The sequence below is a fragment of the Gymnogyps californianus genome, chromosome 24, assembly GCF_018139145.2.
Source record: "Gymnogyps californianus isolate 813 chromosome 24, ASM1813914v2, whole genome shotgun sequence".
Taxonomy (NCBI): domain Eukaryota; kingdom Metazoa; phylum Chordata; class Aves; order Accipitriformes; family Cathartidae; genus Gymnogyps; species Gymnogyps californianus.
In genome coordinates, this window is record NC_059494.1 from 1,140,967 (window position 1) to 1,163,053 (window position 22,087).

The 22,087-nt window shown below is 67.4% G+C and overlaps 3 protein-coding genes across 3 annotated transcripts; 1 reads left to right on the forward strand and 2 right to left on the reverse strand.

Annotated features, from left to right (window-relative positions):
* Positions 1 to 1,682: 1,682 nt before the first annotated feature.
* GTPBP3 (GTP binding protein 3, mitochondrial) lies at positions 1,683 to 4,761 on the forward strand. Its single transcript, XM_050910779.1, is given in 10 exon segments — positions 1,683 to 1,735; positions 2,305 to 2,330; positions 2,333 to 2,539; positions 2,897 to 2,983; positions 3,095 to 3,297; positions 3,407 to 3,479; positions 3,566 to 3,709; positions 3,867 to 4,032; positions 4,151 to 4,432; positions 4,520 to 4,761. Coding segments are annotated over 10 exon segments (1,473 nt in total). The 3' UTR covers positions 4,752 to 4,761.
* A 1,263-nt stretch (positions 4,762 to 6,024) lies between these two features.
* PLVAP (plasmalemma vesicle associated protein) lies at positions 6,025 to 8,779 on the reverse strand. The gene is made up of 6 exons (XM_050910403.1): positions 8,402 to 8,779; positions 7,894 to 7,984; positions 7,082 to 7,671; positions 6,623 to 6,746; positions 6,429 to 6,507; positions 6,025 to 6,324 (listed from the first exon to the last, which is right to left on the reverse strand). The coding sequence occupies exons 1-6, from the start codon at positions 8,777 to 8,779 to the stop codon at positions 6,318 to 6,320; spliced, it is 1,269 nt and encodes a 422-aa protein (XP_050766360.1). The 3' UTR covers positions 6,025 to 6,317.
* A 3,529-nt stretch (positions 8,780 to 12,308) lies between these two features.
* On the reverse strand, positions 12,309 to 14,096 carry LOC127025694 (coiled-coil domain-containing protein 194-like). The gene is made up of 3 exons (XM_050910780.1): positions 13,767 to 14,096; positions 12,631 to 12,727; positions 12,309 to 12,445 (listed from the first exon to the last, which is right to left on the reverse strand). Exons 1-3 carry the CDS (start codon positions 14,094 to 14,096, stop codon positions 12,309 to 12,311), a joined length of 564 nt encoding a protein of 187 aa, XP_050766737.1.
* Between the last annotated feature and the right edge of the window lie 7,991 nt (positions 14,097 to 22,087).

Sequence of the window (22,087 nt, forward strand, 5' to 3'; positions counted from 1 at the left end):
GTGCACCCAAGGACCCCGAAGCCCCCGGGGAGTCTCCCCCGCCTCCCCGGCCCCAGAGCTGGGGCCGCTCCCCGCCGATGCTCTCTGCTGCAGCTCCTCCTCTGGGTTCCTGTCCCTCATCCCTGGCCCACAGAGCATGGGGGTTTCGGGGGATTTTGGGGGTGTCCGCAGGGATTTAGCAGAGGAGGTGACATTGATGGATCTCCAGCATCCCGGGGATTCCAGCATCCCTGCCAGCATCCCTGCCTGCATCCCTGCCTGCATCCCTGCCAGCATCCCGGCCATGCAGCTGCTCGCTCCTCCCTGCTCCAGCTCCTTTGTCTGCATGGCCGTCCCCCCTGTCCCCCCCCCCGCCACCGCTGCGGCCCGCAGCCCTCCCCAGGCCCCGGCCGACCCAAAACCACTGCAAACTGAGCCGAGATTTTGGGGACCGTGGGGGGAGACCCCCAGAGCAGGGGGGAACCCCATTGTCCTGCCTGCTTGTACCCCAATTCCTGTGCACCGGCTGGCTTAGCCCCCCCCCAAGCCTTGGGCCCTGAGCAGGGGGGGATGGGATGGGGACAGGGATGGTGTCCCCCAGCCCTGGGCAGGGATGGGGAGCAGGACGGGGAGCGGGATGGGGTGCAGGATGGGGTGCAGGATGAGGAGCGGAATGGGGTGCAGGACGGGGAGCGGGACCGCGCCGTGATGCTGCTTGGGGAAAATTTCTATGGTTCACGGAGCGGCGGGGCCGCGGGCGGCTGCAGGCCCCTCCCGGCGCACACGGCAGGGGGCGGCTTGTGGGAACCCCCACCCCGCAGCCCGGGGGTCAGCCCTGGCCCCCTCTGCGGGGGTGAGACCCCCGGCATGTGGTGGGGATTCCCCAGGGGAAGAGCAGCTCCGGCTCGGCTGAGTGCGGAGCGGGGGCTCAGCCACCTCAGGGTGTGGGGGTGCCCAGCGCAGGGACCCCCCCAGGGTGAGTAGGTGTCCCCAAAAACCCCAAGTGCTCCTGGACAGCCTGTGTCAGAATGTGGGCAAGGGAATCCCCACCCCCGAGGGACGGGGACACCAGTGGGTGCAGAGGGGACAGTAGGAAAGGAACGGGGCAGGGGTGGGCTCTGCCATGGGGGGACGCAGGTGCTGCCCCCCCTGCTCCGGACACGGGGACCCCCCAGCTCAGGGTCCTGCAGCGCTGGGGGTTATTTTCAGGGTGCAGCCGGGGGTCGCAGGTGTTTGGCTCCCTCCCGGCCCTGCACCCGCAGCGCGGCACCGCAATACCTGGGGGACCCCCGGGGGGCCCCGCTGCACCCTCACACCCTGCACCCCGTGGGGGCAGCGCCCGGGGGGCGAGCGGGCGTGCAGTGCCTCCAAGGGACCGCGGGGGAGGCTGAAGCCCGGCAGCCCTGCCCGCCCGGCGGGGACAGGCAGGGACCCCCACGGGACGGGCAGGGAGCCCGGGGGGGGGCGGGCAGGGACCCCCGCGGCCGGCCCAGGCAGCGCCGCGCCCCGCGCCGCGCCGGGCGGAAGCGATCGTCTCTTGCAGAGCCTCAGGCGGCGCGGCGTCATGCCTGGGCTACTGGCCAATCAGAAATAGGGCTTGGGCATGAAGCCCGCCCCGCTCCGGCGCGCTGGCCAATCGACGCGCGCGGATGGGCGGGGCGAGGCGCCTGCGCTGAAGCCGCCGCGGAGTGCGGGCGGGCGGCATGCGCCGGGGGCTCATGGCGCTGCGGAGGGCGCTGAGCGCGGCGGGACGCAGGTGGGGGGCACCCCGGGGTGGGGGTTCTCCGAGGTGGGGGGACTCTGGGGAGGGGGTGCACGGGAGCGGGTGCGCCTGAGGGTGGAAGTACCCTGGTGTAGCGGTGGTGCATGGGGAGGGGGAGCACCTGGAGGTGAGGGTGCACGGAGAGGGGGTGCACCCTCATGGGCGGGGTGCACAGGGAAAAGGGGGTGCCTTTGGGGGTGTGTGGGGTGGGGATGCACCCCAAAGCGGAGGGGTGCGCATGGGGAGGGGGTGTGCACGGAGGGGGCTGCACCTTCAGGACGGGGGGGGCTGCCGGGGGTGAGGGGTGCACCCCTGCACCCTGCCTGCCTGCCCCGGGTCTGGCAGGGTGCACGGAGAGGGGTGCAACCTGGCTCTTGGGGGGCATAGGGAGGGGTCTGCACCCCAGGGCCCAGTGGGAGCCCCCTTGGGTCTGTGGGGTGCACGAGGAGGGGTCCCAGGGGGTGAATGGGGGGTTGTGCACCCTCTCTGCCCCGTCTTGGGGATGTGGATAGGGCACCCCCCGACCCCTGCACCCCTTCTCCGGGCTGCCTGCCCTGTCACAGGTGGGCGCAGGACCTGTGCTCCGTGGCGTGGGGGACACCATCTTCGCCGTCTCCTCGGGACACGGGCGGTGCGGGGTGGCCGTCATCCGCACCAGCGGGCCGGGCAGCCGGGGGGCCCTGCAGAGCCTCACCGGGCGCCCCGAGCTGCCCCCACCCCGCGTCCTGGCCCTGCGGCGCATCCGCGACCCCGCCACCGCCGAGCCCCTGGACCGCGGCCTCGTCGTCTGGTTCCCAGGTGGGGTTGGCATCATGTCTCGGTGCCTGGTGGGGGGGGTCTCGGTGCCTGTTTGGGGGGGGTCTTGGTGCCTGGCACAACCCCTCTCGGCTTCCCTGGCACCGTGAAGCCGGCTGAGCACGGATGCTGGTGGGGATGGTCCTGGGTCAACGCTGGCCCCTTTGCACCAATCCTCTATGCCTGCAGCATAGCTGCTAGCCGGGGGTCTCTCCTGAGCCCCCCAAAAGCCCCCAGGGGTTGGAGGCATGCGTGCTGCCACGAGAGGGGAAGAGATGGGGCGTGCCGGATCCAGCCGGGGGGGAGCTCGCGGCAATGGGATCCACCGATGCCCATCCAAACCGTACCCCGGCTCTGCAGGTCCCCAGAGCTTCACCGGGGAGGACTGCGCCGAGCTGCACGTGCACGGCGGGCCGGCGGTGGTGAGCGGGGTGCTGCGGGCGCTGGGTGAGGCTTCCCCCATCCCTCCTCCCCCCTTCCCCTCAGGTCCTGCTCCCTGGGGTGCTGCCGGAGGGTCCCCCCCAGCTCAGGGAGAGGGGCTCACCCTCGGGCTGGCAGGGCGCTTGCCCGGGCTGCGTCCCGCCGAGCCCGGGGAGTTCACGCGCCGAGCCTTCCGCCGCGGGAAGCTGGACCTGACGGCGGCCGAGGGGCTGGGGGACCTGATCCGGGCAGAGACGGAGGCCCAGCGGCGGCAGGCGCTGCGGCAGATGGAGGGCGAGCTGGGCCGGCTCTACCAGCGCTGGAGCGAGACCCTCACCCAGGTAAGGGTGTCGGGGCACAGGCTCGGATCCGGCTGCCTGCGTTCCTCCACCGGTGCGTGGTGGCTTGGGGACATGGGGCTGGGCTGTCCCCGCTGACCCCGGCCCCCAGGCTCTCGCCCACCTCGAAGCCTACATCGACTTCAGCGAGGATGACAACGTGGAGGAAGAGGTCTTGTCCCAAGGTGAGGGCTGGCAGGGTGGCGGGGGGCTGTGACACCCCACCCCTGCTGTCCCCACCCCGCTGCGTCCCCCTGCTCTCTCCCCGCAGTGGATGCCACCGTGCGGGCGCTGGAGCAGGAGATCGGTGCCCACCTGCGGGATGGGCGCCGTGGGGAGCTGCTCCGCGGGGGGGTCCGCGCCGTCATCGCCGGCCCCCCCAACGTGGGCAAGAGCAGCCTTCTCAACCTGCTGTGTGAGTGGGGCGCGGGGGGGGGCTGCTCGCAGCCTGGATGAGGTTCCCCTTCCCCGGGGATGGCAGCCACCGTCCCCGACGCCAAGAGGGCAGGGGGGGTCCCTGGCACCGTCCCCTGAGCCCTGTGTCCTGTCATCCGCCCCCGCCCCCCCCCCAGGCCAGCGTCCGGCAGCCATCGTGTCGCCGGTGGCGGGGACGACACGGGACGTGGTGGAGGTGGCCCTGAATGTCGGCGGTTACCCCCTGGTGCTGAGTGACACGGCCGGGCTCCGCGATGCCACCGACCCCGTCGAGCAGGAGGGGGTCAGCCGTGCTCGGGACCGGTGAGGCTGGCGGGGGGGCCGGGCTGGGGGTACCCCCTTCCGCAGGGACTGGGATGGCTGGGAGGTGGCAGGATGCGGCCCCTTGCCCTACCCTGCTGCCCCCCACCCCCCCCGCCAGGCTACGGCAAGCAGACCTGGTGCTGGCCGTGCTGGATGCCGTGGCGGTGCCCACCGAGCCGGCCGAGCTGGGGGCTGCGCTGGGGTCCTTGCTGCCCCCCACTGCCCCCCCGCCTTGCATCCTGGTGCTCAACAAGGCCGACCTGCTGCGGGGGGGCGAGGGGGCCCTGCGCCATGCCTGCACCCAGGGGGACCCCCTGCCCCCCGCCGCCCTCCTCTCCTGCAAGACGGGCGAGGGGCTCGACCAACTCCTGGAGCTGCTGGCACGGCAGCTGGCGCGGCTGTGAGTGCGGGGGGCACGGGGTGGGGGACACCTGTCCTGGCTTGGGGGTGTGCTCCAGGCTGATTTATCCCCCCCCACCACCCCAAGATGCGGAGACCCCCTGGCAGGCTCACCCAGCCTGACGCAGAGCCGGCACAGCCTCCACCTCGGTGACTGCGCGGCAGCGCTGGCACGCTACGGCCGGGAGCGCCGGCGGGACCTAGGGCTGGCGGCCGAGCGGCTGCGGTTGGCGCGGCGGCACCTGGGCCGGATCACCGGCCACGTGGGCGCCGAGGACATCCTCGACATCATCTTCAGGGACTTCTGCGTCGGCAAGTGAGGGGCGCAGGTGGGGGGGGTCCACCCCCGGCCGTGGTGCCACCAGCATCAAAGACCGCGGGCAGGGGAGCTCTTGGCTCCGTGCTGGTATTAAACCATGGTGCCTTCGGTGGCTCTGGTGTCCTTCCCCTTCCCTGGTCCTCATTGCCACGGGGCTCGGTGTCCCCGTGCCGGGCTGCGGTGTTTTCCTGGCCGGGGGGAGCGTGTCCCGAGACTCAGGCGTGGAAAAAACCACTGGGAGAGGCCCCGTTTCCTGGCCAGGAGGACAAACAAGGAGCTGGAGCGCCTGGAAGGGAAAAGCCACCCCGGGCTTCCCCCCTGGGCTTCCCCCCTGGGCTTCCCCCTGGGCATCCCCCTGGGCATCCCCGGCCACGCCATGGCATGGGGGACGCGGGGCTTCCTGGCACCCAAGTGCACCCCCAGCCCCAGGGATGCAGTGTGGGGGTCTTGGGACCCCTGGGGCACAGCCCCAGCCTGGGGAGCCAGCTCTTGCACCCACCTGGCAGCTTTGGGCTCTGCAACCCCAAAGGTGGGGGCTCGCCAGGGCCCCCCTGCTCTCCCACGCCCCAGCCGGGGCTCCCAGGCTCCAGAAGCGCCTGGTGCTCCGAGATTATTTATGGTGGAGCTCCAGGAAATCCTCTGGCAGCGAGCGGGTCCCCCTGGTCCCCCAGCCGGGCTGCGCGGGGGCAGCTGGGATGGTGGGGGAGCCCCTCCGTCACCCCGATCCCACCCCGGCACCGTGCTCCTCCAGGGGCTGGGCAGGGATGGGGGGACCCACCAGCATCCCCATTCTCGGGCAGCGGAGGGTGGCTGCCTGTATCCCGGGAAGGATGCAGCTTGGGGGACCCAAATGGGACTTGAGGGACCTGAATGGGACCTGGGGGTGCTGGCTGGGGATGGGGACGCGCCGGGAGCACTACGTGCCGCTGACGAGGTGCTGGCAGGGGATGGCGTGCGGGCAGCCCGGCAGGCAGGAAAGGCTCTTTCAAGAGGAAGGAGCGGGAAGCACGGCCATAAATCGGCGAGCGGCAGCCGGCAATTAATCACCGCGCTCGGCGCGTCCTGTGCCTGCCGCTGCGCCCCGGCCCCACGCCCTGGCGTGCCGAGGGGGCTCGGTGGCCAAGGGCTTCCCGCTCGCTCAGCCTTGCATGCTTCCCGCTGCAAAGCAGGGCACGTGAAGCCGGGACGGGATGTTCCCGTTTCCCATCCCAGCCTTGGCCTCTGTGTCCCCCCACCCCCAGGCATCTAGACACACGTGCGGCGAGCTGTGTCGGTGCTCAGGGCCGGCTGTATTTACAGCTGCCAACCGCCCCGTCTCCAAGCGTACGGGTACATGCGCAGGGGAGGTGAGCGTGCAGGAGGGGACGAGCCCGGGAGCTCAGGGAAGGGGACAGGGGAGGGTGGCCCTGGCTCCCGCCATGCTGGTGGCCCCCCCCCGGGCAGGGGGAGGATGGCGGTGGTGCCGGCCGCTCGCTCCCGGTTGGGGTTTGCCGTCTGTGCCGCGGGAAGCACCTCCTGGGCTCGTCCTCGAACCGCTCGCCGCTGTTTTCCATGTGCTGCTCGGCTGTTAGCCGCTGCGGAGAGGGCAGGATCAGGCCCCCGGCACCGCTCGCCCCCGGTGCCCCCAGCCCCCTTCCCCCCCGGAGCCCGGCGGGCTCCCGTGCTGGCCCCCCCTCACCTGGGGTTCTTCAGGGTGGATGTGTACTGCTCCACGATCTTCTGCACTGCCCGCTGGATCTCCTCCACGTTGATTTTGCCTGGTGGGACGGAGCAGCGGGGCCTGAGCCGGGTTGGGCGCCGGGGGGGACAGTGGCCCCCAGCGTGATGGGGGGGGCCGGTCCCACAGTGAGTTCCCCCAGCCCCAGGACTCACCCATGTGCCCGAAGATACCCTGGTTCCTCAGAGCATCCACGTAGGAGCCCGTGCTGGCGAAGGGTCCCAGCCGCCCGCCGCTCCCCGGCACCCGTGAGCCCGTGATGTCGAAGAAGGCGTCCATCTGCGGAGGAGAGCAGGCGGTGGCGGTCGGTGCCAGCACCGCTGCCCCGCTTGGCACGGCACCTCTGGGCAAAGGGGGCCTGCGGGTGCTGCAGCTGCTTGTCCCTGTCCGGGGTGCGCTTGCGGCCATGCAGAAACTCGTGTGCAGAAGTGTGTTTGCAAAAGAAAGGTGCGTGTGTGAAAGAAAATGCACGTGCAAAAGCGCGTGTGTAGAAGTGCATGTGCAAAAGAAAGACGCATGTGCAAAAGAAAGATGTACATGCCCAGCCTCGTGTGCTCCCGGTGCGGCCGCGGAGGGTGCCCGGGGACGTCCCCGTGCCCCGGCAGCTCCCTCACCTTGGAGCCCATGCAGATGTTGAGCTGCTCCTTGAAGTACCCAGCCTGCGCGGCGGCTTTGCTCTTCTCATCCAGCTCCTTGCTGAGCTGCTCCTTCTCCACCAGCAGCTGCTTCTTCTCCTCCTGGCCTCCCTTGACCTGTTTCTCCATCTCCTGCAGCCGCTTCTCCAACTCCTGCCTCTCCCCGGAGCAGTTGATGTGACACTGGCGCAGGTTCATGTCGCAGACGCTTTTCCCCACGTATTTGGTCTCCCGTTCCTGCTGCCAGAGGAAAAGCCCCTCCGTCCGCTGCGTCAACCAGTTGAGCTGCTCGTTGACGGTGCTGCAGCTGTACGGGCTGAGCATGTCCTTGATGCGCTGGAAGGAGTAGCTCATGGCGGACCTCAAGGAACTGCACTCGTGCTTCAGCAGGTCCAGGTTGGTTTTGGTGGACTCGCAGATGGTCCTGGTGGTGAGCAGGTCCCGCTGGCAGCTCTCCTGCTCCTGGGTGGCTTTGGTCAGCGTGGCACCCGCTTTGCGGCAGTTTTCCTCCAGCTCCTTCTTGGCCAGGGTTGTCTGGTCTAGCTGGCTCCGCAGCATTGCCTTGTCGGCTGCAGGGGCAGGGAGGGCACGTGGTTGGGGTGCATGGTTTGCCCCCCCCCTTCGCCCCAACTCCCACCCCACATCTCGGGGTGACACCCCTGCTTGGCCCGGGGAGGGGGTGCACCCCCTGCACAGACTACAGTGGGTCTCCGAGGGGTGCTGGGGGTCCCCAGGGGGCTGGGAGGGGGGTGCCCAGGGTGGGGGGCAGCCGGGAGGGGGGGGTCCCTTACCGCTGCAACTGGCATTGATGAGGCTGATGGTCATGTGGCACTCGTCCAGCTTCGTCTTCTGATAGAAGATGATCTTCATCATCTCCTGGAGCTGAGGTGGGGGGAGGAAGAGGAGGGGGGGTGTCAGAGCATCCTGCAAGGACCCCCCCGGCATCGCCTCGCTCCCCCTGGGTGGTGGTGAGAGTGCTGGGGGCTGGCGAGGGGAGGGGGCTGGGGAGGATGAGGAGGGGGGCTGCGAGACTGGAACCCCCTCGGCCAGCGGCTGCCTCCAGGATGCCAGGGCTGAGAGCCGCCCCCGGAGCTGGGGCCGGGGTGGGGGGGCACATCGGCGTCACCGGCAGGCTCTGTACACCCCACCCCCCCCCAGCACCCTCTGATCCATCCCTGCTGGAGCCTGCGGGGCTGAAGCGAGGTCCTGGCTCCTTGCAGCCCCCAGCACCCATGGGTGGGTCACTGCCCCCAGTACCCAGGGGGGGTTTACCTTCCCTCCCCAGGGAAGGGAGCTCACCTTGGGGATGGGGTTGAGACCCTGGGTGCTATTGCACTTATCCAGGTCCCGTTGGACCTTCTGGGCGAGGACCTGCAGCCCTTGCTTCTCCTTGAGGGTGGCGTTGAGAGTGCGTGTCAGGTTGATGTTCCTCCCGCTGAGGGTGATGATCTTGTTGTAGCGATCCTGCAGCTGCTCCTCCAGCAGCCGGAGGTGCGTGTCGGTGCCCGCCTGCGCGTTGCCGTACACCATGAACAGCACCAGCCCCAGGATGATGAGGAACTGAATGAGGGAGGTGAAGAGGAAGATGTACTTCACGTAAAAACCACAGTCCCGCTTGGGCATCGCCTCCTTGGCTTCCAGACCAAACTTGGCCATGGCGTAGCTGCTCTTCTCCATCCCGCCGATGCTCTGCGCACCCCACCCCGCGGCAGCCCCTTTCAACGGGGCCGCGCCGGGGCGGAGCTCGCTCCCGCCGCCGTGTTTATATTGCTCTATTTAATATTTCCTTCTGCTGGGCTCCTTCCTGCCTCTCCGGATGCCTCGGACCTGCCGGGTTATCACGCCGCAGCTTCTGTTTGCGGCAGGACTATTGTTCCCGGTTGCTAACGGACGGGGGGTGAAGCCTGGGACCCTGCTCCCCCTCCCTGTGCCGGGGCCTAGCGCTCCCCCGGGACTGACGCTCGCCCCAAAGTAAGCCCCCGGCACAGCGGGCACCGGGGATGCCCGAGGAATGAGTCCCCGGGGGCAGGCAGGGTGGGCTGCGGCTGCCGGCGCTCGCTGGTGGGGTGATGGAGGAGGTTCCCACCGCCTGCACCGGGCACCCCGGGTTGGTCCTGCCACCACGTCCTCATGGTGGGACAGTGGCACGCGAGTCACCGCTGGACCTCGCTGCTCACCACGTCGGTGGCACGCAGGGACTGATGCTCCACGTCTGCTCTCCTGCACCTCGCAGGCAGGGGAAGGATGCGGCCAGGCCCTGGCTTGCAGGTAGGGTGGCAGTGGGCTGAGGTGGGTGACGTGGGGCCGTGGGATGAAGCCACCGGTGGGAACCTGCAGCTGCGGTGCCCGTGGATGCTGTCACCTCGCAGAGCCACCATCCTCCCACGGGGCCTGGGGAGTTGCTCCTGGTCTCTGTCCCCCACCGGGGACATCTTTGCTGGGCAGAGAGCAGCTGGTGGAGGGGAGCAAGGGGCAAATCCAGACCTCTCCATGCCCACCTGCGGCACCGCCGGGTCCCCAGGCTGCCAAGGAAGCCCCGGCCGAGCACGTGGAGCGTGGGTGGCCCTGGCCCTGTGCGAGGATGGCCACTCATGCCAGCATCACTGCCACGGCCGCTCAGCCCAGCCGGGCACGGATGGAAAGAGCCGCGGGTTTGCAGCCGTCTACCCTGCCTCACTCCAGGTCTGGGGTCCGCAGGGCCCCGTGCCGGGCTGAGGGGGGAGCCTGGGGGTGAGGGCTGGCTTGGGGACAGGCTGGGGGGACATGGAGGGGGCTCCTCAGTGCAGGGAAAATGGGCTTCATCGGGTGCGGGTAGCACCATGGCAGGGACTGGAGGGAGGGGGGATGCTGCCCGTCCGACCCTCAGCGCCGGCGACCACAGACGGGGCGTCTGGGCTGCAGGACCGGCACCCCCGGGTCTGGGCTGAGCTGGACCACGTTCGGATCCTGGCCATGGCCATCGCCACCCTGTCCCCATCCCGCGAGAGCCCTGGGCTGTGGTGGAGGGGCTGGCTGTGCCCGGGACCCCTCCAGCTCTGCAGGATGCCCAGCCCAGCGTGGGGGGGGGGGCTGGCTGGGGGGGCCGAGGTGTGGGGCCGCGCCGGGCGCTGACCCCGAGCCGCTTGCTGTTTCCTGCCTTCTGGCTGTGCCGCGGTCCCTGGGGACCGGGAAGTGTCTGCGATGGTCGGGATGGTGTCGGTCCTGAATCCATTCTCAGCTACTGCCGTTTCCTTCCTGAGCTGCAAATAACGGTGAGTCACCCCCCGGCCCCCGCCGGCCCCGCCACGGCGACACTGCCGGGGCTCTGCCGGATCCCTGACCCCGGGACCCCGGCATGCCGGTGGCTTCGCTGGTTGGATGCTCCCTCTGGTAGCCCACCCCAAGGGCTCTCCACAGCCTCCCCAGGGTCACGGGGAATCCCAACGGGGTGTCCGGCCCCCCCTGGCACTGCAGACCCTGCCTCTGTCCCATTTTCCAATTAGCCTCCCGGCTATAATTAATCCTTCCCGTGCCAAGGGCTGGCACTGCGTTGAGGTCGGACCATGGGAATGGCTCTGCCCGGTTCCCCTCCCTGTCCCAAGCTGCTGCGGGGCTGGGGTCTCCGCTGTGGGACCACGGCGTTTGGGGTGCAGGAATGGGGCTGGTCCCCCCACCCTGGGCTCCACAGCCCGGGGAGCCCCAACACGACCGGGGGCCGCATCGCAGAGGCACTTTCACCTGGAAAGCCGCCTGCCAGCACCTTCCCCGGCCCCCGAGCTGGGGGGCAGCAGGGGGCACGGGGGGCAATCTCCCGTGGGGATTGCAGGCAGGAGGAGGCCGGATGCCTGCGCGCGGCATGCTTGCCCTCTGCACAGGATACCACGGCGGCAGGAAAATCTGCAACTTTCCTGGAAACCTTCTTCAAAGCGGATCAAAGATGCTGGGAAGCGACTGCAAAACAGCAGCAGCTGCTGATCCCTGTCCCCCCCTCCCCGCCTTGACCCCCACATCCCTGGCTGGGCCCCCCCCGGGGTGCCTGTGGGGTCCCCGGCAGAGCTGGCTCCTGCCCCGGCAGCCGCTGGGCACCGTGGTGGCAGAGCCCGGTTAAAGCCCTGGGGTGCGTGCGATGCCTGAGCAGGGCTGTGGGGACGGCTGGGCTTAGGGGGGGACAAGCTGGGCTCAGGGGGACGGCCGGGCTGGTGGCACGGGGAGACATCCCAGTGAGCAGAGCAGCCTTTATTGCCCAAATGCCGGCCCAGTGTTCCCAGTTTCTGGAGCGTGCTGGGAACGTGGGATTAAACCCCGGAGCTGATTAAAGAGCAGCTCCAAGCAGTCGGTGGGGAAACCATCCCTTGGTTGAGCTAAAGCTCTGCCCAAAAGCTGGACGAACGACCCCTCCGGTCCTGCCATCCTGCTGCGGCGGTGGCATCGGGACACACGGCAGCATCACGACAGGCAGCAGGATCAGGACACGTGGTGGGATCGGGACACGGTGGGATCAGGACAGACAGCAGCATCACGACAGACGGCGGGATCAGGACACAGGGTGGGATGAAGACACACGGTGACCACCAGCATCGTTCATCTGGGCGCGCTGGCTCCGGTCAGACACGGCTGGGGCTGAGCCGCTGCTGGGTCCCAGTGCTAAGGGGCGCTGTGGGACTGGGAATGATGGGCTCAGCGGGGCGGGGGGGGGCCCGGACCCCAGCCCCCGGCAGGGAGGGGGTCGGGGGGCTGCGGGGCTTCAGCCCTTCCTGCAAAAGAGGGGAGGGCAGGGAGTGAGTCCCCACACGGCCCCCAGGTCCTGCTCCCCTGGGGACACCGGTGACGACGGCACGTGCCGGGAAGCGTGCCTGTGAGCACCCAGGCTGGCTGCACCGGCGAAGCCCCCTCCCCAGCCCAATGCCTGGGGTGTGTCCCCCCCACCCCCCCAGCCGTGCAGGCAGGGCAGCACCCACAGAAAGTACCGGGACGGGGGGCACCTGCGCCCGGTCGCTCGGTCCCTCGCCCGCCGCCGCAGCGCGTCGACCTCGGCCGCGTAGTCCCGCCTGCAGGGAGAGCGGAGCCGTGTGAGGGGGTCTCCCTGTCCCCGGGATGATGGGGACGGAGGGTCCCCATGGGGAGGGAGGGACAGGGCAGGATGGTGGAGGGGCTGGGGTGTGGGGCTGGGCTGGTTTGGGGGGATGGATGCTCTGGGGTGCCCAGCCCATGGTGGGGAACAAGGACCTTACAGGGTGGCCTCGAGCTCTCTCTGCCGGGCCTTGCACTGCTCCCCGCGCGCCCGCAGTGCTCGCTGCTGCTCCGCTGCCTCCTCCAGCCGCTGCCGCAGCCCCAGCGCCTGCTCCTCACCCCGCGCCAGCTCCTCTGCGGGACGAAGGGGACAGCGGGGTCACCCGTGCACCCCAAACCCCGACACCCCAAACCCGAGCCTGCCCTGCTGGGCATTGGCCCCAAAGGGCGTGCGGCTGGGGGACCCCCGGGTGGGCTCCTTGCGCAGGGTGGTGGGGGACCTGTCCCCCATGCCGCTGCTCCCGGGGGACGGAGCTCACCTTGCAGAGCCGCCTTGCCACGGGCCAGCTCAGCCCGCTCACGCCGCAGGGCCAGCACCTCGTCCCCCAGCGCCGTCACATTGGCCTCCAGCCTGGCCTGGGGAGAGGGGACACGGCGGCATGGGGACAGGGGTGGGCAGCGTCCTCCCATCTCTTCATCTGTTGCCGGAGCCCTGCCCCTCCTCACCGCTGCCCCATGTCCCCAAGCTGTCCCCATGCTCCTGGTGGCCTTAGGTCCCCCCTGTCATGTTTCTTGAAGGGGCAGGGACATGGTTTTGGGGAAAATCCCTCTTCCCTGGAGGGATGGCTCAGCCTGAGCTTGGTGAGGATGCTGGCGCACCAGGGATGTCACAGGAGCCCCAGGCCACGCAAGTGCCCCGTGAGTGGCATCCCCAGTGCCTGGGAGGGGATGGGGCTCCTCCCCAGCCGGGTCCCCAAGAGGCTGCACAGCCCAGCCCCACTCCCGGCGCCAGCCCCGGGAAGCCAGAGCACTTTTCCAGCCTCCCCGGGCCATTGTTCAGCCGGATGAGCCCGGAGGGGCGGTGGGACCCGGCTCTTCCTCCAGGCTGTGGCCATGGTGCTGGGGCCAGGCCCTTTCCCAGCCGGGGCCGCAGCTAAAAATACCTGGGAGGAGAGAAACGGCAGCTCCGCACCGGCTCTGGCCTCCGCTGCTGCTTTGGGATGGAGTAATTATATGTGCATGGAGCCGGTTGGTCACGGCTAAGAATAGCTGCCCCCGGCTGGGAGCGGGCACCCGGGCAGGGGGACGGCAGGACCGGGGCTGTGCCAAGGGACCGGGAGCAGCTGGGGCTCCCCTCTTGGGGCGTCCCGTGCAGGAAGGTGGCCATGCACCCATGCTGCCGGTCCCCCCCATCCCGGGGCTGCCTCTCCCCCTTCCCGGCTCATCTTTCCAGCCAGCCTTTGCTTTCCGGGAGTTGCTTGTCTGCAGCGTCCTTCCCATCAGTGCTGGGGCTTTCCAGGAGCCTGGTCGAAATCCCCCCATGGATGAAGCATCACCCTGGTCTTGGCTACTGAAGTCCCCCAGAAACCCCCCCTCTCCGCCCCAGCATCGCTCGCCCCGTGCATGCAGCCGGGTGGCCAAGGACCCCCTTGTCCCCCTCCCTGCCGGCACCTACCGCCCGCTCCCGGCAGGATGCCAGGCTGGCATTGAACTTCTTGCCGTCACCGCGGGCCTGGGCAAGCTCCCGCCGCAGAGCATCCTCCGCCCGTGCGCCCGCCGCCGCAGCCCGCTGCAGCCGGGCTCGCTCCCGCTCCAGCTCGGCCACGCGGTTCCCCAGCTCCCAGCTTTCGTTGGCCGCCCGTTCCTGGCAGCCCCGCAGCTTCTCCATCGCCTCTGAGCGCCACACCATCACCGCCACCGAGACCGTCACCGCCGCCACCAGCACCAGCAGCGCCGCGCACAGTCCCAGCACCTTCAGGGTGGCCTTGGGCACCGCGGGATCCATGCCGGAGGGGGACACGGGACCACTCACCCACTCCGGCAGCGGCTACCCGGGATGTGCCAGCATTCCCAGGGCAGGTCGCTCCCTGGGTTGCCGTAATTGCCGCTTGTGGGTTTTTCTCACCAAACACCGCTTTGGGCTGCGGTTTCTTGCAGGTCACAGCCCAGAATAGACTTTGTTTGTGCTGGAGGTGGGAGGACGCTCTGCCGCTGTGCCTGGCCGTGGGTCACAGCTGCAGGGACAAGCGGGGATGCAGTTGGGGTCCGGTGGGTGTCGGGGATGCTGAGGCTGCCATCTGCCCGAGGGGTTTCTGCAGCACCCCCTTGCCCCCACCGTGCAGTAGGGTCAGGGCTCTGGGTCCCCAAGAGGTGCTGGAGCAACAAAATGCTGGCTTTTCACAAGGTTTTATTGGAAATTGGTTAAAAAAATCACTTAACCGTGGGCTGCCTGTGGACCCCTCGACTCAGGGCAGCCCTGCCATGTCTCTGTCCCCTCCAGCCCGTGACTTGGTCCCCTCCCTCACCCTGGGCACAGCTCTTCGTGGCTGGAGGGGAATCACCTCCCCGGGATGTCCCCATGGTGAAGGGGGTGACTTCGGCGAGCAGAGCATGCGGAGAGCTATAGGATAGCGTAGGCGGTCCTGGGGCAGGGGGGAGCAGGAGGCAGGGCTGAGCGGGCACCGGGGTCCAGCAGCGGGCACTGTGCCTGCTGCCACCCCCAGACCCCACCGGGCTGGATGGGGACCGGTCCCTCCTTGCCCCACATTGGGGGACGGGGAAACAGGGGGGCCCAGGTTTCTGCTGCTTCCAGCTCACAGGAGGAGCATCCCAGAGAGGAGGAGAGCCAGGAGGCTGAGGGACACAGCCAGGAGCCCGTTGCCACCTGAGTGCTGGCTCCTCATGTCCTGGAGCTCTTTCTGCAGCTTCTCCCTGGGGGGGGGGGAGACAGGGAGAGTCGGTGACAGAGCGCGGGGCTGGGGACGGCGAGGGGGAGCGCGGGGCTCACCTGCTGCTCCACAGGTCCTCCAGCTGCTTCTGCTGCCGGGCCACCTCTGCCCTGAGTGTCGCGGTCTCCTCTGCAGGGAGGTGACAGCAGGCGGGGATGAGGGTGTCCCAGGGGACAGGGATGAGGGTGTCCCAGGGGACGGGGCTCAAGGTGTCCCGGGATGGGGAACAGGGTGTCTCAGGGGATGGGGATGAGGGTGTCCCAGGGGACGGGGATCAGGGTGTCCCAGGGGACAGGGCTCAAGGTGTCCCAGGATGGGGAACAGGGTGCCTCAGGGGGTGGGGATGAGGGTGTCCCAGGGGACAGGGATCAGGGTGTCCCAGGGGACAGGGATCAAGGTGTCCTGGGATGGGGAACAGGGTGTCTCAGGGGGTGGGGATGAGGGTGTCCCAGGGGACGGGGATCAAGGTGTCCTGGGATGGGGAACAGGGTGTCTCAGGGGGTGGGGATGAGGGTGTCCCAGGGGACAGGGATCAAGGTGTCCCAGGGGATGGGGACCAAGGTGGCGAAGGCAACGGGGATCAGGATGACACGGATGGGGATCAGGATGACCGAGGGGACAGGGATCAAGGTGTCTCAGTGGATAAGGATCAAGGTGACCCAGGGGACAGGGATCAGGGTGTCTCAGGGGATGGGGATCAGGGTGACCCAGGGGACGGGGATCAGGGTAGCCCAGGGGCCGTTGCCTGTGCCCACACGCCCCCGCACCTCCCACCCTGCCCGGGACTCACCTTGCAGCTGGGTTATCCTGGCAAGCTCCTGCTCCATCTCCGAGGCTTTCCCCTCCAGCTCACCCTGAGCACAGGCAGAGGGAAGGGGCTGGAGGCTCCGGCTCGGGCACTCCCTCACACCAGCCAAACGCACCCAGTTCGGGGTAAGGGGCTGCAGGTTTCCCCGTGGGGTCCCGACCCCCCCGCCCACCAGTAGCACCCCAGCACCTACCAGCTGCTTCCTGCAGCTGTCCCACTGCCTGTGGGCTTCGACGAGGGACCGGTTGGTGACATCCAGGGCCTCCTTCAGCTGCGCCTGCCCCGCCGAGCAACTCCCCGCCATCGCGGAGCCCGCGGCCGGCTGGCAGAGCGTGATGGGGAGGGCTATCGCCAGCACCACGGCGGCCACCAAGAGGAGCAAGGCAATGTACGCCACGCACATCTTCCCAGTTCGCTTGTCTAGGGGCAGCCGGTGTGACCCGCAGCCCTCCATCCTGCCTGCGCTGCCCTGTGTGGGCAAAAACACACGGGGCCGTGAGGGAGCTTGGGATCTGCTTCAAAAATCAAACAGTTTCGTTTCTCTCAAAGAGCGGGACTTCCCAGGAAATCATGTGGTTCGCAAGCACGCAGCACCCGGAGGAGGTGAATGGCTGCTGGGCTGCCAGGGTCTCTCGCGGGGCTGGTGCTGTGACCCTGCCTGCACCGGGGCTGGTACAGGCAGGGCTCGGGCAGATGCTGTGGGGGACACCCCCCCCACTACAGGGGGTGATCCCAGCCCCACGTCCCAGGGAGTGGGGGGGCAGAGCTGGGGGGCTGCGGGCACGCGTGCAGCCCCATGGAGCTGCCGGTGGGGCCAGTGCCCACAGCAGGGGGGGGGACGGGGCAGAGCATCCCCCAGGGCAAGGGTAATGGGGTGGGGGGGTCTCGGGGGGTGTAAATGGGGTATGGGGTACTCAGGGCATGGGGTGCCTGCGCTATGGGGGATTAGGGGTATGGGGTACTCGGGGTATGGGGTGCCTGGGGTATGGAGAATTAGGGGTACAGGGTACTCAAGGTATGGGGTACCTGGGGTATGGAGAATTAGGGGTTTGGGGTACTCAGGGTATGGGGTACCTGGGGTATGGAGAAATGGGGGTATGGGGTACTTGGGGTATGGGTTACCCGGGGTATGGGGTACCCAGGGTATAAAGTAAAGGGGGTTTGAGGTGCCTGGGCTCAGGGCTACCTTGGGTATGGCATAACTGGAGTGTGGGGTAACCAAGTTACAGGGTACCTGGGGTACAGGGGTACCCAGGGTGTGGGGTAACTGGCTGTGGGGTTACTGGGGTAGATGGTAGCAGTCTGCAAACCCTTCTGCAGTGCAGCCTCCCCCCAGCCCAGTTCTGCCCAGTGCGGCTGCCCTGGCTCTGGCTGGGCAAAGCGGCTCTGCCGCGGCCAGGATCCGGCCCTGGCTTCTGGCAAGCGCTTGGCCCCGTGATGTCCGCACCGGTCCAGGCTGTCACGGGACGTCCCCATCCAGAACACTCCTCGGCTGCCATTCGGGAGGGTTTTTGGCAGGGGGGGAAGAGCTGGCGAGGGGAGGAGGAGGGTTAAAGGGTGGGGAAGGGCTGCGAACCCTCCGCTCCCATCCTTGGGGAGCAGCATCGCGGTCCAGGCACCGCATGGGCTGGTTTTTGGGAGGCTGGGAGCGGGGCCAAGCCAGCGCCCGCTCTGCTCCTGTTGGGGAGAAATTCGAAACGCTCTTTTTCCAGGAGTTGTGCTAAAATCCTGGGGTTTTTTAATGCTTTTCCTGCTGGCGTTTGTTAGCAGGGAGGTGTCGCCCGAGCAAAGGCGACGCCGACCGGTCCATCGCAGCCCCGAAGGACCCCAAGCACTTGGGGGGACGGGGAGAGGTGCCTTCCCGGGTCCTCTCCCTACCACGGTGTGGGGCTGGGAGGAGATGGGGGGCACGGGATGCGGGATATGGGATATTGGATGTGGGATGCAATATTTGGAAATGGGGTACATGATATAGGATGTGGGACGTGGATATGGGATGCGGACTGTAGGATGTGAGGTATAGGATGCAGGATATGGGATACAGGATGCGGGATATGGGGTGCAGAATATAGGATATGGGATATGGGATGTGGGATATGGGATGCCAGATATGGGATATGGGATGCAGGATATGGGAATATGGAATATGGGATATGGGATGTGGGATGCTGGACACGGGATATGGGATACGGGAATATGGGAATATGGAATATGGGATATGGGATGTGGGATGCAGGATGTGGGGTATGGGATATGGAATATGGGATACGGGATGTGGGATGCAGAGTGTGGGCTGCAGGACTGGGGTGGCACACTGCAGCTGGGGATGTCACCGTGCCTCACACCGGAGCTGATCACCCAAATAAATCCGAGTCCGGCCAAGGCGGTGCCTACGGGGAGCAGCCCAGGCCAGGTCGGGGCTGGGGGGGCCGAGGGGGCCGGGGGGGGTGTCCTGCAGTCACCGCGTTTCCACAGCCAGCTACTGGTGCCACTGTCCCTGCCACCGCGACTGTGCCGGGGAGCCGAGACCCCTGGCACAGAGCCCTGGCACAGGCAACCCAATCCCAGGGATGCTCCGGCCGCATCCTGGCACGCAGAGACAGCGGCCACCGCCTCACCTTTCCTCCCCCTCAGCTCCAGAAATAGCCGTTCCACTTTTAGTATTTTTATTCTGCTGCTTCATGTGATAGAAAAAAGCAATGGCTGTGAAATTAAAAACACACAAAATATTTACCCAACTTCAAGTATTTGAGTCGGATTTTCAACATCTGGAGAATTAAAAGGCTCTGGCAGATTCGGTGAGCTGTCAGCGTAAAGGCTTTAAATATGTTGTTATTATTATTTATGGTCTGGAGCCTGAAGAGGAACGAAGGCCAAAGGTTTCAAAAATAGCTTGAAAAATGGGAATGGATGTTTTTTCCAGAACCAGCTCACTTTGAACAGCGAGATATTGAGATGCAACTCTTAAAAAATATATCTAAAAAGCAACTGGGAGAGGAATGTGCATCGTCGAGGGCTGCCCCGAAGCCGCCCCGGCGCAGTAGAGCTCGGCTGTCCCTGCAGCGTCCCGGCTCAGGCTCGCTTCGGAAAGCAAGTGTTAGTGCTCCGAGCAGCCCCTCTCCCTCTTCCCACTGTTTTCCCCCAAATCCCAGCTTCCAACGGCCCCTTTCCTGGGGGACACACAGTGATACCCCCCGGTGCCCCTGCTTTGGGAGGGGTTGGGGTCTCTCGCCCCTGGCTTGTCCGTGTTCAAGGACTGTTGTTTGTTTTCCTCCTCCGGCAGGTTGTCCGGAGGGAGCGCCGGGAGCAGAGCAGCATCTCTTGGCCAGACGGCCTGGAATTCGGCAGCTGGATCCCGCCTGGCCCCGCCATCGTGGCAGAGACGGGGAGCTGGCACCTCCCGTGTCCCCCCCTGTGGCTGGATGCCCGGGGATGCTCCAGATGCCTGGGGATGCTCTGGTTTGGGGTCCTCAGGGATGCTGCTCTTTGGGGTCCCTGGGGATGCCCGGGATGCCTGGGGATGCTTCAGTTTGGGGTCCCTGGGGATGCTCCGGATGCCCGGGGATGCTCAGGGATGCTCTGGTTTGGGGTCCCTGGGGATGCTCCACTTTGGGGTCCCCAGGGATGCTCTGGTTCGGGGTCCAAAGGGATGCTCCAGTTCAGGGCAGGGGACGGAGGAGACGCCTCTGCACCCCCCCGGGGCTGGAGCACTGGGCAGGATGCGGCCCCTGAAGCAGCAGAGCTGGGTGTGGTGCAAAGGAGCGAAGCCAGCAAGGAGGGGGTGCCCGGGGGCACATTTTCGGCTGCCGGGGGCTGGCACACTGCCGGGGGCAGCTCCTGCCGCGGCGGCGATGCTCCGCACCCCGCTCAGCCCTCACCCCATGCCTCAGCCCCGGAGAGATGGTGGGGCAGCGCGGCCCCCCCAGCCCCTCAGGGGGGCTGAGAGGAGGGTCCCGGGCGGGTGCAGTGCCTCTGCTTTTCCCTTTCATCCCTTGCCTGTTCCCTTTCAGCCTAAAACGTGGGTTTCTCTCCTATTTTGGGTTGGCTTTTTGGCTGCTTTCTTTTATTATTTTAATTTAGGCGCTGTCATTATATTTTCCATTATTTAAAAAAAAAAAAAAGAAAGCGAGCAGCTTCCCAAGGCGCTTTCCAGCTCCCGGCTGCTGCTCAGAGCAGCTTTTGTTCCGGGCCAGCGCCAGGACGTGCTCGTGGGGCGCAGCGTGGCGGCACCTCCTTCCCGCTGCCCGTGCCCTGGCTCCCTCCTCCCTGCGGGGCCGGTGGGGGTTTTTGGGGATGCACCCCAAAGCGGGGATGCTGTCGGAGGGGGCTGAGCAAACAGCAGCCCCATCCCTGCCGCGGGGGCCCCGGCAGCACCGAAGGACGTGTCGATGCGCCGGCACACCGTCCTGCTCATTTACGTTGGGCTCCGGCCATCCCTAATTGCTGGTGGGGCGGGATGGGAGCTGCCGGCTCCCGAGCTCCTTTTTCCCTTCCCGGCTTTGCTATTCCCTTTTGGCCGGGGTCCGGGGGTAACAAGAAGCAGCTGAGCCCGGCCCCACCGGCCACCCCAACCTGCCTTTCTCATCACCACGGATGCATCCCGCAAGGAGACGGGCTCTCGCCGTGCCCCCTCGCCTGCATCCCGTGGTCCTGCCATCTGGGAGCTCTCCCGGGATGTTTCCATCCCTGTCTCTGTCTCCCAGGCATCGTCAGAGCTGGATGGACCCACCAGCGCTGGGTGTAAACGGGGAGCGGGGCAGCGTTGCATCCGCACCTTGCTCACCCCGAAACCGACGGCGGGGACCCACCGCACCCCATCGCTTGCCCAAAGCCGTGGGGGACCCGAGGGGATCCTCGCTCCGGCCCCAGCCTCCCACCTGCCTGTCGCGGAGCTGAGCCAGGAGCATTGCCTGTGCCAAGGGGCTGAGAAGGCAAAAAAAGAGCGATTTTGAGCCCAAAGCTGTTGTGTTGCAGAAAATCCCTCTGGGTTCTCCATCCCACAGCCTGCGGGTCCGGTGTGAGGTCCCTGTGGGGCTTCCCCCCTCCGAGTACCCCGCTCCGGAGCTGCTGTGGGTTGTGCGGAGCCGCGTGCCGGTGTTTCTGCTAACGATTACGAGAATTAGAGACAAAAGCGTCCCAGCTGGCAGCCTGGGATGCTCAGCGGTGTAATAGCAGCCCTGGGCTGGACTGCGAGGCTCGGCATCGCCTGGAAGCCAGGAGAGGCCGGGGATTTATTTCGGTACCCGATGATGCTCCGCAGCACACGGGTGGGGTGTGGGTCTGGCCGGCCCTGGCCAGCGCGGGGGGCATTCGGGGCCGGGGTCGTGACCAAGGGGCTCCTTGTCCCCAGGGCTACAGGGTGCGGGACCCTCGGGACGGGGACCGCGGCTTCAGGTCCCGAGCCGAGAGTCCCACACCCGGGGGGGGAGCAGCAGGAGGATTTTGGCTGCAGCCCCCAGCCCAGCCCCTGACCCCGGGCGGGTTTCCAGCCCTTGGGAATGCAGGGCTGGGCCGGACACCCAGCACGGACCTCCCGCAACCCCGGCACATCCCTGCGTGTGTGCCCCGCTCCTTCTCTGTGTCCCCAGGATTGGGGGGAGCCCCTGGCCACCCCTTTGGCTCTCCCCTGCATCCGTTCCCCCTCAGCCCCCAGTGCCCGGAGCACCCCATGGCACAATGCTGGAGGTCCCGGCTGGCACTGGGATGGGATCCGGCAAGACGGAGCAGGGCGCAGCTGCGAGCATAAGGGGCTGCAAACGGGGGCTGTCCGACCGGCCCCTCGGCGTGGCTGCTTTTTGTCTTTTTTTTCGCCCCATTTTTTCTTCCCGACGCCAGAAATAGCAGCAGGGCTGCAGGAGCTGCTTCCATCTGCCTGCGCAGCTGCCTCCGACCAAGCCAACCAGATGGTGGAAAACAATCCTGCCCGCTGGCGCTGCCCCCGGCCCCGGCGCTGTCGCCAGCGGTGCCCGCAGGGGAGCATCCGCTGGCCTTCCCCCATGGCGGGGGACATGGCTCCCGGCACCCAGGGACAGGCAGCACCCAGGGACAGGCAGCACCCAGGCTCAGGCAGCACCCAGGCTCAGGCAGTATCCAGGGACAGTTAGCACCCATATCGGCAGGCAACACCCATGGGTAAGCAGCACCCAGGTTTTGTGGGGGTGACAGCCCCATGATGGGGTCTCGGCATTTCAGGTGCCTCCTCCCGCGCTGTGCCACGGCGTCGCCCACCCGACGTGCCGG

What these genes read in the sequence shown, in the direction of transcription:
- PLVAP (XM_050910403.1), bottom strand. Translation starts at nt 8,779, where the DNA reads ATGGAGAAGAGCAGCTACGCCATGGCCAAGTTTGGTCTGGAAGCCAAG. An exon ending in GTCTCAACCCCATCCCCAAG is followed by an intron (nt 7,985 to 8,401) that starts GTGAGCTCCCTT and finishes CCCCCACCTCAG; the next exon opens with CTCCAGGAGATGATGAAGAT. An exon ending in GGGTATCTTCGGGCACATGG is followed by an intron (nt 6,508 to 6,622) that starts GTGAGTCCTGGG and finishes CCGTCCCACCAG; the next exon opens with GCAAAATCAACGTGGAGGAG.
- LOC127025694 (XM_050910780.1), bottom strand. Translation starts at nt 14,096, where the DNA reads ATGGATCCCGCGGTGCCCAAGGCCACCCTGAAGGTGCTGGGACTGTGC. An exon ending in CATCCTGCCGGGAGCGGGCG is followed by an intron (nt 12,728 to 13,766) that starts GTAGGTGCCGGC and finishes CCCTCTCCCCAG; the next exon opens with GCCAGGCTGGAGGCCAATGT. An exon ending in TGGCAAGGCGGCTCTGCAAG is followed by an intron (nt 12,446 to 12,630) that starts GTGAGCTCCGTC and finishes TTCGTCCCGCAG; the next exon opens with AGGAGCTGGCGCGGGGTGAG.